Raw genomic sequence first — 13967 nt, 5'->3', positions numbered from 1 at the left:
GAGAGAGTGAAGGCATCAAGGACACCAACAGGTTTCACTGAAGCCCAGAGCTGTGTCTCAGCGTAGTTAACCATCAGCAGTTAACTAAACAGTGAGCAGCACACTGAGATTTAGATCCAGTCACAGCTGTGGTGTCATAAAACTGTAATCTACACATCTCAGAGGTGAAGGCGCTGCAGCGTGGGACACCAGAGCTGCTGCAGAAATAATCCCTAACTATTCTGGTTGCTGATTAATCCTTAAAGCCATTTTTCAAGCAAAAATACGAAACAGTCCCTCGTTTCACCTTCTCCTATTTTGATGAGTTGCTGAATGTCTTCGGTGACGTCACGAAAATAAATACGATCCTCACAGTTTACAGTTAGAATATGGACACACATAAAATTATATTCAAGAGATAATCATCTGCAGAAAAATCATCCACGTTTGCACAGAACTCAAACTAAATATTTCACCAAAAACAAAAACTGCACAAAAAAAACTTTCACAAACTAAAACCTGGCTTTGAGTGTCTGACTAACTTCACACGGGCCACAAAGTTTATTTCAACAAAAGAAAGAAACTGACAAGTATTTTTGTTATCGAGCCGAATATTTCCTGAATTAGTTGATAGTTGATTGAATCGATTTATTCAAACCGCTTCAGCCCTAAAAAAGCAAACTGTCTTCACAGTAAGAATTACTGAGCCACTTTTAATGTGAAAAAGAAAATGCATCATCTGTTTTCCCTGTTGTAGTGACAATGCACCAGGACGTGACCCAGAAACTTCACAGTGTCTCAAACTGCTCCGGCCATTTGTGAACTGTTACCTGAGCCTTTGTTCAGCTGAGCAGCAGGTTTATCACCAGCTGCCCTGCAGGCGTCCCTCCCACATGTTGTCCTCTCTGTCTGGACAGGAAGAAGTGAGCCCACTCCCCACAGCTATTTCCAGCCTCAGTGTTTGCATTAAACGCTGGTGCTTATAGATAAAAAACATATGAGCAGCTATACTGTTAATCAAAGCTGTGTGAGCGGGTTTGATGTGATCACACACCGAGGCCTTGTGTGTTTACTCATCTGATGGACAACAACAAGCTTCAGTCTTCCTGTAATCAAACTTTGTCCTCTCTGGCCACCGTACGTCCTGACTGGATCATAATGGTCCATAATTTCCAACAAAGTGGGAGCACCATGTTTCACAGCCCCACTGAGGAGGCAGGTTCACATAAAGCCAAACAAACATTAACATGGATTTTAATGTGGCACCAGAATGTGAAGCATTAATCTAAAAACAACACTGTGGCTTCGTTTAGCTTTTACTGTATAATAATAGGTAAAAACCCTCAGAGACGCAGGAGGAACATGAGAGGAACTAATATTCTTGCTTTTCCTGGAGGGGGTCATTTGGAAGTGCGTCAGGATCCCTGTGAGGGACACGCAGAGCCGCAGGAAGGCCCCGTGCAGTCAGCACCGGAGCATGAGCTCACTCTGTGACACAATGAAAAACATATGACGCGGTAAATCACCTGTGATCACCTGAGATCGCACTAACACACACACTCCTCGTGTTTGCTTCACCGTGGACTCACAACTGATCAGACACTGAGAGACCATACGGGAGCGCCTTTGTAAAATATTTAAATAAATAAATAAATAAATACAATTAAATAAATAAATAAACAAAGAAAGTGTGTGTCCGACAGCGTGAGTGTGTGGAGACAACCCGGCTGCGCTCAGCTGCACCGGGAGCACACTGTTTTCATGGCCGGGACTGGGACTCATGTCGGAAAGTTGCATGAACACACACAATACGACGCAAGACACGACACAACACAACTGAAAAAAAAATCGCCCCGCTGAGAGAAGCGCGTCGATGAACGAGTCGATGAACGAGTCGATGAACGAGTCTTACCGTCTGAGCGCCACGGGCTCCTCTTTCTTCTCCATGTTCAAACTGGACGCTGAGCCGCGATTCTGCCCTTATTACGGTTTTATTGTGTCATTACACGACTGTTTGTGCCGAGGCCCTCAGCTGTGTCAGCTTTATACCGAGGGAGAACGCTGTTTCCGGTACGCTTTCAAAATAAACGTCTCACAGAAGCCGCTGTACAAGGGGAGATTTTCAGATTCCGGTCCATCAAAGTTTTCACAACTTTCATGGACTTAGAATCTAAATTTCATGCCACTCTGCTTCTACTCCACTGAAAACCAGATGAACACGCCCTACTTTTTACTGCACGACATTTATTCAGCAGCTATAGTTACTGATTTTATGCATCAGAAGCCTTTGTTGTCATTGTGCAAGAATACAACGAAATTATTGTGTATTTAATGTAATAATCCACGTGTGTGTCATGTTTTGTTGCTGAAGTTTTACACTGTACTTTTACTTTTGTAACAGAGAATGTTTGATGATTTGTTCATTTATTTATTTTATATTTCATAGAACAGATAATTGGTAAATTATTATAATAATGAAGATATTAACTGGCCGTAGTTAAACGTTCAGTGTTCCCCGTGGTGAAAGTAGGTCATCTGATTACAAAGTCCTTTTCTTCCCTGACAGAGCTTTTATTTTTGTATCCAATAGTTTCCGGTGCCACACTGTCTCTGGGTGACGCAGCTGTTCGGAGGACACGCCCCGAGTCACGTCGACAGCCTTCGTGTTTTCTCGGCTGAAGGGATCGTTTTGTTCGTCCCCAGGTTAAGAAAGCAGTGAAGCTGACTGTGTTTGTGTGCAGCGCCCCCTGCCGACCATCAGCGACGGTTAGTGACGACTGAGCAGCACAAAGGTAGAAAAATCAGTTTGTTCTCTGAAAACATTACATTTCTGAAAATGTTGTTTAGACCGAAGCGCTGCTATTACTTTGCATAGATTTTGCTTATATAGTGTTGCACTGTAAGTGTCTTGTTTTCCCACCTCATGCTGCTCAGTGTGCCTTAAATTGCCCCCTGGGGGGCAAATAAAGTTTTCTGAATCTGAATCTGAATTACATCATCATCACGAGGTTAGCAAAGATTTAACTTCAGGTTTTGCAGTTTATCTCACTGCAGCTGTGGTCGTAGAGGAACCTTCATCATATTGATATTCAACCAGTGTAATGTTAATATGACTCACAATAACCAATGAGACCTGTATGGATCAGTCCATCAGTCCCACAGCAGCTCAGCGCTCACACACACAGGACACACACACAGGACACACACAGGACACACACAGGACACACACACAGGAGACACACACACACACACACACACACACAAAACCACACGTGACTGTTTCAGCTTTAACATTTTAATAACAGATCTTCATATACAAACTGGATACAGTGACGTCACTCTGCCATTAGAACTTCCACCAGAACCGGCATGAAGTGTGTGTGTGTGTGTGTGTGTGTGTGGTAACTGTGTGGTGAAAATGTTGTATATATGTGTATTTTACACATGCACACAGACACACACACACAGAAATAAGAAAAACGTAAAAAGAACACACACAACCGTTTAAACAGTGTCTGTTTGTTTTGCTTCAGACTGAAATGTCAAACAAAAAAAAAGTGAGGAACATATTTGGAAAGATATTTGTTCCCTTGGTATTGAATGTTTGAGTTGCTTCTGTTGCAGAACAAGGCATCAGGAGGAAAACACTGCCAGAGTTTTTTAGTTTTCCATCTACTGTGGCATCCTAACTTATCTCTGAGGATTGCGTTGGCTCAGGTTCTTGTCTCACTCGACTCAGCACAGTTTGTTTTTGTACTTTCTGCTTGAAAACAGTCTGTACAACAATTTGTAGAGGTGAGAGGTGAATTATTGAATTTACTGGAGTGGCAGCTCTCGGCTGTGCGGAGCTACAGCTGCTCCTGTGATCAGAGCCTTTTTTCATCCAGCCTCATCAAATGAATATTACAACCTTCCTTTCGTCTACAGTATCAACACTGAGCGTAACATAGGATTTAAAGTGTTCTTTAACCTCGGCTCTCTCAGCCGGCCCTGATCAAACAGTAACACATCAAACCAGAAAAACTGTAACACAGTGAATGTTGTATTTGTTTGGAATCGTGCGTGTTCAAGCAACATGTTTGTTTGTTGTGGAAAGTAACTGCAGGATAGTGTTTAATGCAGCAGCATCCTCGCTCATTATTTTACAACGGTCTTCATCTTCACCATCATCATCATCCTACTGCATCACCCGTCTGAAACCTGTGTGTTTGTGTCCTGTTCTCCAACAGCCAGCTGAACCTTGGCAGAGCTGTACACCTGCTTTCTGAGCGCAACATGCACACATACAAGCAAAGCGTCGGTGATTTGTGCCGACTGATCTCTCCACATCTGCAGTCACCTCTGTTTTAGCCCTTTAGCTCAGGAGCGGGAGGATTTTTAGAGTCTGGGAAAATGTGTGCGGGCCGCAGAAATTTAGCAAGAAAATAAGAAATATTCACAAACACTTAAAAATGTCAGTTCAGCTTTTGTCTTCTCCGTTTGTTGCCTCTTGTAATTCCCTCAAACAGCTTGTGCAGCATAAACCGAGTGTTTGAATAAATGTGCCATGTGAACCAGACCTCACATATTTACCTCACACAGACTCACGTACAGTGTTCAGACTGGTTTGTTTGCTGTTGGTGAAGATACTGAACGTCACGTGAACGCATAAAAAAAACATCCCACAGAAAAACTCAAAATTATTAACAAAAAACCCCCAAAACTAAACAGAACAATGAGACACAATGACGAGAAAGAGGTGAAGAGGGGCTCACTCAGAGCACAACAGCTGGACAACAGCTGGACCCAAAACATGTGGCTATGACTAAGCTGCACAACCTGTTTGGAGAAATTCAAACTTTTAAAAATCTGCCTGAGCTCAGGAGAAGGTCGAGACGGATCATTTTTATTTTGGGGTGAACTGTTCCTTTAACATCTGAAGTGAACAGATCCGGGTTTTCCTCTAATCTCAGACATGACGAGGCATTAATTTTGTCCCACAATCAAGAAGCCAAAGCCCATGAGCTCATTCGAGACACACTTGGTAGACATGCTGTTGCTATGACAACAGGGACAAGTATATGGGCTGCAACAATACCCTCACACCGTCTCAAGCACAGTGCAAGGAAACTGGTGGTTTGTCTGTTGCCCCAAGGGCATAACCCTGAAGTCCTGGATGTTGTTCTGCTATTTATAGGATGTACTGCCAAACAGGTAACTCTATGACTGACACACACAAAGAAAAAAACACAAAGGCTGATAAAAACAAACCCTGCTGGCACACTGCACTAAGAGCTGTCAGGAGTCAGTAGTTTGTTCTGGCCCAAAACCAAACCAAAGGCAGAGATCGTGTTCAGAAACACCTCAGCAGCCCCTCGTCTCTGGCTGATGGTGAAGAAGTGGACAGGAAACGGTTTGCCATGCAGGCATGTTGATTATCAGCGAGGCCTTGAGTTGGGTATCGAGACCTGGCTCTGAATTCAAACCGGTTTCAAATTTATAAAAAGAAATTAACAATAATAATTCAGAAATCTGTGTTAGTGTCACAAAACTCTGCGATCCATCTGATACTTGTTTATTTTCAGTCTAAACCAAAGCGGAGACATCACCGACCGACTGACAGCGACTGCTTCAGGCAGCTGCTCCTGCAGCGTCTGTGTTGACTGAACCTGACAGATACGTCAGTCACTGCTGACACTGGTTATCAGCTGGCACGAGCACAGTGTCAGACTGGATACTGACGTTTAAAGCAACATGGATATTTAGTTTTATCATGACAGAAGTCTGTCTAACGTGACAAAGCATTCATGCAGCCCAGTAAAAGAATTCAGAGTCTCTAATGTCCCCTCGTATTTATAATGCCTGAACGTCAGTGAATCTTTATATGTTCATATCCAGTTTTTTCTTTAAATAAAAGAAATAACACAGAAGACTGACAGGTTTGTGGCAGGCAGCCCAAATCTGCTTTTTGTTTCCAACATATCTTAGTTGGCATCTGAAAATCTCAAAGATTTAAAAAGCACCAGAATCAATGAGCAGACTAGAAATCAGAGTCAGTGAACACGATACCCAACGCTACAGAGGCAAGTTTGGAATTCAGTCAAAGGGAATAAATCCAAATCTCGACAGTCAGGGACGGACACCTGTTAGATCCTCTGTACCAAACATGTGAATGGTGGGGTTGTGGGAGCTGTTTCTGCACAGAGGTCAGATCAGACACAACAATAACACCCCTAACGTCAGCCGTGGCAGCTCAGGATGGACTCTGGATTTATTGTATGTGCAAATTCTTGCAAGAGGCAATTCAGGTGCAACAGGAATGGAGTCCAAGACACAGTATATATATATGACGCTACACCATAAGGGTGTTTGTGTGTGTGGTGTGCGTGCATGTATGTGTAAGCCATTTTACCTACGGAATGTGCAAGAGTGTGTTTGTTCGTGACCGAGTTATTTTTGAAGATGCCATTTGTCCACGCTCAGCAGAATGAGTATTATTTGGACAGTCAGCTGAAATGTACAGCCAGCGGCCACCGTGGAGATCGCTCACTGTGCTCCACTCTAAAAAGTCACGCTGGACCCGAGATGCTTCCGCCTCAGCCGACGGGTTGAACCCAGCTCACTTTCAGGGGACAAACACTCAGTGAGACACTCTATCACACAAAATAAAAACACATTGACATCTTCAAGTTCCCTAAAACAGCAGACATTCAGATTTTAACTGTGGTTGCTATGTACAATAGAAGGATCTTCATATATTAATATTCTTCATCTTTCCTGCTTCTTCTTCACTTCCTTACTGTCAGGTCATTATATCCATACATGTTTGTCCTTTTTGTATTTATAGAGTATTTTCAGTATTTACAGTATAAATTACTACACAGTCTTGTGATAAAATAAATAACTTAAATACAATGGCCGTGGCTTTTGCAGAGTCTTTTGCATGAAGGGGAAATGGGAGTGATGGGATGAAGGCGGGGCCTGCCGTTCGCTCCTTGCTGCTTCAGGGTAACACAAAGAAAGGATAAACTGTTTGTTTGATGCAGTCTTTGCAGGGTGAAGTGAAGGCAGAGGGCTGAAGCACTGGGAATAAACTTTATTCCCACGGTGGCATGTGGTGGGAAACTCTGAAGGCCTGAAGACCAAGCACAGTGTGGCTCCTACCTGCTGCTGACCAACATAAAAACATCTGGATTCAGGTATTTAGCATTTCAAATTTCTAACTGTAAAGGATTAAATGCTGTTCTGTAATTCTAAAGTTACATTACAGTCAAAATATTTGTTTCTGGTCTTAGGTGACGTGAACTGAAGTAATTATAGTTTTGCAGTGGGCCGGGCAGAGCTGAAGAACAAGAATCTGTGGAAACTTTATACACAAGAACAACTGAGTCATGAAATTTGAATTCTGAACAAAACACCAAAGATACTTACTAGTGTTGCTTTGTGGGACAGATAAGAATCAAGGTTCAAGTTTTAAATACATTATATGGCCAAATGTATGTGGACACCTGAACATTACACCCAGATGTGTTCGCTGGGCATCAAGCGTAGGCCATAATCTGCAGCTATAAAGCCCAACACCGATGATGGGTGATAAGAGGAGGTGGATGGGGTTGAGGTTGGGGGGAAATCTGGGAAAACCATTTAGCCGGCCTGCGTTTGTGAACTGTCACACTGAAACAGGAAAGCTTTTTCTTCACTGGAAATTAAGAGGCTCGCCCAAATCACGAAAAACAGCTTCTGGTGTCTGCATACTTTTGGCCAAGTTGTGTATATGGTCCACTGTAGGTAGCTACTAGAACCTAGCAGAAGCAGAGCTAATGGCTAACTAGCTAACATATTCAAGACAGCTAACTTTGTAGACGTTAATCTGAGAACTTCATTCATCTGCTGAAGTTAGTTTCCCAACAAACTGTGGCCACCGTGAGAGTAAACTCAAAGGGAACAGCTTTTAGGTCACGGCAAGTACAGAGAGTTATAGTGAGGGTATAATACTGCAGCTGTAGGTTGGATACAGTCTGATGTTTTCTGACATCAGTGGAGAGGGTGGCGGACAGAGGGACGACGAAGAACAGGGGAGGAGATGGAGGGAGGGATGAGTGCAAAGCTTCTCCTCCAGTTATACCACTGTGCCGCTCGGGGAGTTCCCGTTCTGTGCTGTCAAGTTCTGAATGAGAGACAAAAAGACAACACATAAGGGAGACTGTTAGAGACTGGGGACAATCAGACCCAGAAAATCTATGTTTCACTTTTGAGTGCAGAAAGATAAAAAGTCGTTGTAGCTGAGGAGAGGAGGTGAAATCATCTCCAACTGTTGAATCATTCCTTTAGCTTCTGAAGAGTCTGAGAATCCACCAGGTGAAAAATCTACTCAAAGCAAACTGATCGCTGACCTGCAGGTTAATGACCGTTCGCAGAATCTGACTTATTAACTTACAAAAGTTCAGTGATATTAAACAACTAACAGTAAGTAGGCTAATTACCATTTCATAATGAATGTCCTGAAATAAGTAAAACCACACTGGAAAAAAGTGGAATGACCCAATTTCAGGGGCGAAATTATTCACTTCAGACTTGAGAGGAGGATTCAGGAATGTTGAATTTAGGAAAAACATTTCATCCACCCTTCACCCATCAATCAAACCAGTGCTGTGCCATCAGGACAAACAAGGTAGGCAGAGTTTGACCAGATAAAAATACTGTAGATATTAATGACAATCATACTGCAGTGGAAGTGATATCTCTCCCTACATCTTAGAGCAGCATTCTGTCCCATAATGCATCTGATATTATCTTTTTGGTTCTTCAGTTGTACTTGTCCATTTGTAATAGAAAGTAATAAAATGAAAACAACAGCTAGCTGAAACTGAAGGATTGCTTCATTTCATAATCCAATGATTTTCTCCTGAAGGAGTGGACTGAAGACGTACCGCCTTCCCCGGCCGAGCCCAGGTGCAGATGAGCCCCTCCTGGCAGGCTGTGATGATGCAGTCGTCCATGAACACCAGGACGGTCAACCTCTCATGTGCAATCTTCTTGCACACCAGCGGCTCCAGCAGCGGCACCTCGTGCATGCGTGGGCACAGCGTGGTGCCCAGGACCTTAGCGGCGTCCAGCCGGTTGCTCCTCGGCGCCACGTTGATCTTATCGTTGCTTTTGCTGATGTTGCCCAGGCTGTGGTACCGCTTGTGCTCCTTCTCCACCCCACCACTGCCACCGGACTTGTCCGACTTGCGCTCCTGGAGCGACAGCGTGGCAAAGCGGCCGATGCTGAATGGGGTGCTGTTCCCTCCACCGCTGCTCCCGCCCCCACCTCCGCCTCCCCCACTGCCCTCCGAGGCCCCCTGGCCCTTAGAGGTGTTTGCCACAGCAGGGTGGGGCAGAGAGTTGGAGCGTGAAAGGGAGCGAGGAAGTGGTAGAGGGAGTGTCGGTGGGTTGGACGTGCCCGTGTTGGTGTTGGGTGGGTGATGGTGCCCCTCAACCCCTCCACTTCCTCCCCCACCTGAGGTGCTGTTGACCCCCCCGCTGCCGGAGTTGGACAGTGAGGGTCCAAAAGTGTTAGTAAAAGCACGGGACAGTGGCAGGCGTGGGTACAACACGTCATCCGTCAGGTCCCACAGACAGAACTGGGTGTCCTGCCCCACCGAGCCAAACCGGTATGTGACCGACGCCGAACCACCACCCTTAGAGCTGTGTCGAGAAAGACGCGACAACGTGCTACTTGTTCGGACCCGGCTGAAGTGCATGGAATTGTTCGGCGCCCCCTGGTGGAGGTCCTCCTCGCTGCCGCTAAGCTCCATAGGCTCATCGTCTTCCAGGGAGGTTGTGAAGGGGTCAAATGCCACCACGTTGACCCAGGACTTGTGGCCGTGACCCCTCGCTACCACTCGGCTTTCTGCAAATGACCAGACAGTGACAAGGTCATCCTCTCCGCCCGTGGCGAGATATTTCCCGTCAGGGCTCCACGACACGCACAGCAGTCCACCGAAGTAGCTCTTCATCACCCCCTGCAGCTCCATCGAGTCAAAGTGGAAGACGCGCAGGCAGCCGTCCTGACCCACACACGCCACATGCACGCCATCAGGAGAGAAGGCAAACTCGTTGAGGCCGCCCTCACCCACGGCCCATCGCAGCAGTGGGTTGCGCGGCGTCTTGGTTTTGCAAGCGTAGACGGCAAAGCCTTCACCCTGCCGCAGCAGAGAGTACTGTGGGGCTGTGGTGCCACATGGGTGGTCCACATTGTAGAGGTAGAGGTGGCCACTGGCATGGGAGGCCAGGAACAGGTTCTCCGACTTGGGAAGCCATTTTAGACACGTCACCTTGGATTTGTCTATCAACCTCTGGAAAACAGGAAGGAGGTGGACGGGGAGAAGTGGGGAAAGGGAAGGGAAGGACAAGGATGAGAGACAGATGAGGGAAGAGATTTGGGGTAAAACAAGAAAGAAGGAACGAAGTAAAAGGAGTAGAAGGAAGTAAAGCGGGGGGGGGGGGGGGGGGGGGGGGGGGTGTATTAATGAGAGAGTAAAATGAAGATATTAAATTTGTGTACATACTAGGTACAGTCACCTCATTGCTTGCAAAATGCATGATCTGAAATAACTAACTGTAAACTACTGAGAGAAACACACAGAAAGGAAGCATGGGAAGTGCGAGAGTCCACAGAGATCAAGAAACAAGCGTGAGCTGCATCAGAGACACACAGAAACCAACGGAGAGAGAAAACCAGGGGGGTGGAAGATAAAGAAAGAAAAAAACAGATTCTGCAGACACACTAACACAAAGTCTGCATGCAGCAGCACAAACATACACCCCCACTCTCCTAAATTTAATTGGGAATCCCATTAAAGAGAATTCCATTAAACAGAAAGATCCAGTTCAGGAGACGCAGTAAAACAATGTGAAAATAACAAAGCGTTTTACAGGGACGGTGCTGAAGACTGTCTGAATCTGTGGGCTTCATCACAGAATCTAAACTGGTGCAAAAAAAAAAAAAAAATCAACACAAACAAATGAGGAATGACTTGTGTTATTTTACAGCAGGCTTTAATCGTAACATCCCAGCCTCTCTCTGCAACACAGGGGAACTAATATGTGCAGAGAAACATGATACCTCCTCATTGAAGAGTTTACTGGTCTCCTTCTTGATGGGGTCGAGATACTGGACCTGTCCGGCTGAGAAACCCACAATGAGAGCTACGCTCTCTGCTGTGGCGGAGTACTGGTTGAAGTCGTGACACGTTGGCTGAGTCCCCTTGTAGATCCTCTTGTCTATTGGCTTACTCAGGTCTACAGCCTGCAGACAAAGTGGAGAAAGACAGTCATGATGCACAAGCAAAACATCAGCCAATCAGAGTGAAGGACCACAAACTGAGCTTCATGGACGTTCAGGTCCTTAAAGGGGTGTCATCTGTCAACACGTAGACGTCACACTGAGATATTTCCACGACGGCTACAACAGTTTTCATCTACACAAGAGACCAATGGTAAACATCAGACTCTGGTGACAGAGTGAAGGAGCGAAGGCGTCTTTCTACAGCTACTCTGTGCGGCGACATTCAACCATCATGCAAGGGGAAATTCATCAGACAACATGCAGAGCCGCTGATGTTTCTTTCCACCAAGAGACCAGAAAGCAACATGGCTGCAGGAGTGTGTCCAGACTGGAAACAATCTCGCTCATGTTATTGGTATGCCCACCGACGGCACACCTGAAGGTCACACCTGGTCTCTGAGGGTTTGCTGCAGTCATTCTGGATTTCACCGCAGCAAACATAAAAAGTCAATTTCATTAGTTTCAGATAAACTCAGACTGTGGACTTTGTCCCCCATGTCCTCTATTGGAAGCACACCACGAAGATATCTTTGAACAGCGAGTATGACCAGGAGGACAGACTACAGCAAACTAAAACTGTTGCAAGGCACATGTGGACATTCGAGTACTGGTTTAAGACACTGACGAGTCTTCAGACTTGAAAAACTACTAACCTGATTACTGATTAATCTGCCAATGATTTTCACAATTAACTGATTAGGTTTCAGGTTCCCTTACATAAAAAAGAGCCCTGAAAGTTAAGGATGTAATTACTGCATGTCACACTGACTACATGCAGTGTACTGACTGTGATGTGTGTCTTCGGTCAGTTGCACGTCTTAACTGCTGCTTGCATGTGAAAGTATTTGCTCGTGTATTTTCCTGCAGAAACCACGCGAGTCAGTGAAAACTGAACCAGTTTAGTCAATAATGACAAATTAACTGCATTTGTGGCAGTAATTTTATTATGACCCAGAAAAGAGAAAAGGATGAGTTTAAAAGCTGTGACTGACGGTGTGCAGTGAATGAGAGGCCTTGACATTTTAAAATGTGGTCGGTTTCAGCATTTTTCCCTCATTGATCCATGTCATGTTAGAGGAGCAGAAGCTTTTTACATCCTCCAGTTCCTCCTAAATGGGTAATTAGCATTCCTCTTTAAAAAGCAAGTGGTGTAGCTAGCTGCAAGCAGTTTCAGCTCTCTAAAAAAAAAAATCCCAGGATTCCTGAATGGTAGCAAACTGCCATTAACAGGCTGAGAGAGGAAGAACTGGAGGAGAGAGGCGGACTCTGCTCCTTCCATCGAGCCTGGTTAAGAAAAACATCTGAATCCAAATGTCAGGTTTCTGTCATACAGACCTCTGAGCAGTGACTCTGGTAACTCATTAGATTACAAGCACTGGCAGTTACTGATGTTCACTCATTTTCACGCTGAATTTTTGCACTTTTACCGATAATACATCATTTAACCCACCGGGGGACGATGAGACAGCAGAGTCTGATGCAGTACGTGATCTAAAGAGTTTTAAATCAGCGGTATCTTTGTAAACCATGTGCTGGTGGCTGATTCACCTTTCAATCCCCCCCCTCTCAGTGTGTGTCTGTGTGTGTGTGTTCAGTGACAGCCCCTCTAAACAGGTCTGAGGACGAACCACAGGATCCATCGTGACATTCAAATGCAGCAGAGAGAATAAACTGCTCTCAGCGGCTCTCAGCGGCTTCCAGGCTGCTTCCTGCTCCGGTAGTAACGCCGCTGCCCTCCCGTAGCGTCCGCTGACACGGTGCATCCGTCTGGACGATGCACCATCCGCGGTCTGCTCGGACACATTTATCACGCGCTCCATTTTGCATTGCATAACAGACACGCATGTAACCTGTGCGCGTTCGGCGGCTCCGTGCGGCACGAGCGGCCGCACGGGCTCCGTTTTACAAAGGTGACGAACGAGCTAACGGCATCAAATTAGCAGTGCAGGCTAACACGCTAAGCTAAGCCCGACCGACCAACCTGTCACCCGGGCAGAGAGAGGAGGGGAGGAGCGGGCTCACCTTCTTGATGTTGGTGTATGTGTAAAAATACAGCTCCCTGCCGATGTTGAAGCACACCCGCTCCGACTCCTCGCTCGGGTCCTCGGGCTGCAGCTTGACCATGGAGACTCGGACCGGCGGCAGAAAACCCGCCGGAGAGGAGTTGGCCGCAGCATTGGAAGAGGAGGAGGCGGCGGCAGCGGCGGCGGCGGCAGCCCCGGGCCCCTGCAGCAGCCCGACCCCTCCGCCGGGTATCGGACCGGGTCCAGGCCCGGGGCCCAGCGTGGCTCCGGCGGACGGACCCCGCGGCAGTCCGCCCCGCTGCTGCGAGTCCGAGAGGGTGAGCAGCTTGTAGAAGCCCTCTCTGGTCCGGAACTGGGATTTAATCTCATTAATATCCTTCAGAGCGCCGCCATCTCCGGCCATTTTTAGTACAAACAAGCCGCACAGGAAACTGAGATTTTGACCTGGAAATAATAAAAAAGTACTAGAATAGAAATGGGAGAGGCGAAGGCGAGCAGCAGCAGCCGAGCTCAGCTAGGCCGACCAACACACCCGGTCTGCTCCAGTGCATTTTACACCAGTACCGGCGACCATACCGCTGCTACCTGATAAATAAACCCGGAGAGAAAGCCCTTCTGAGCCGGCGTCAGCATCATCCTCCACCGGGTCCCTG

The 13967-nt window shown here is 46.2% G+C and overlaps 2 protein-coding genes and 1 long non-coding RNA gene across 5 annotated transcripts in view; 1 reads left to right on the top strand and 2 right to left on the bottom strand.

The window, feature by feature from the left end:
- Positions 1-2030, bottom strand: part of hif1al (hypoxia inducible factor 1 subunit alpha, like) — a 22875-nt gene extending 20845 nt beyond the window's left edge. For 2 of the 3 annotated variants that reach the window (XR_005894630.1, XM_041047228.1), the window contains exon 1: positions 1892-2011. Coding sequence is in view for 1 of the 3 variants with exons in the window: in XM_041047229.1 (XP_040903163.1) it covers positions 1892-1926 (35 nt within the window). In the remaining 2 variants the exon portion in view is untranslated. Of the gene's footprint in view, positions 1-1891 lie in introns of all 3 variants that reach the window. The other variant, XM_041047229.1, reaches the window with a different exon arrangement.
- Positions 1-12030, top strand: part of LOC121187800 — a 14986-nt gene extending 2956 nt beyond the window's left edge. Inside the window, exon 3 of the long non-coding RNA XR_005894631.1 lies at positions 12017-12030. This is a non-coding gene — a long non-coding RNA (uncharacterized LOC121187800). The remainder of the gene's footprint in view (positions 1-12016) is intronic.
- On the bottom strand, positions 3440-13967 carry zmp:0000000529 (WD repeat-containing protein 20). The gene is made up of 4 exons (XM_041047231.1): positions 13313-13967; positions 11069-11251; positions 8889-10298; positions 3440-8125 (listed from the first exon to the last, which is right to left on the bottom strand). Exons 1-4 carry the CDS (start codon positions 13715-13717, stop codon positions 8078-8080), a joined length of 2046 nt encoding a protein of 681 aa, XP_040903165.1. The 5' UTR covers positions 13718-13967; the 3' UTR covers positions 3440-8077.

This window comes from Toxotes jaculatrix, chromosome 9, assembly GCF_017976425.1.
Source record: "Toxotes jaculatrix isolate fToxJac2 chromosome 9, fToxJac2.pri, whole genome shotgun sequence".
In the NCBI taxonomy this organism is placed as follows: domain Eukaryota; kingdom Metazoa; phylum Chordata; class Actinopteri; family Toxotidae; genus Toxotes; species Toxotes jaculatrix.
The sequence above is the reverse complement of the archived record's forward strand: the minus strand, read 5'-3'. Positions and strand labels throughout refer to the sequence as shown.

Coding starts and splice junctions, on each gene's coding strand:
- zmp:0000000529 (XM_041047231.1), bottom strand. CDS start 13,717: ATGGCCGGAGATGGCGGCGCTCTGAAGGATATTAATGAGATTAAATCC. Junction 11,252..13,312: donor CATACACCAACATCAAGAAG/GTGAGCCCGCTC, acceptor CTTTGTCTGCAG/GCTGTAGACCTGAGTAAGCC. Junction 10,299..11,068: donor GTAAACTCTTCAATGAGGAG/GTATCATGTTTC, acceptor CCTGTTTTCCAG/AGGTTGATAGACAAATCCAA.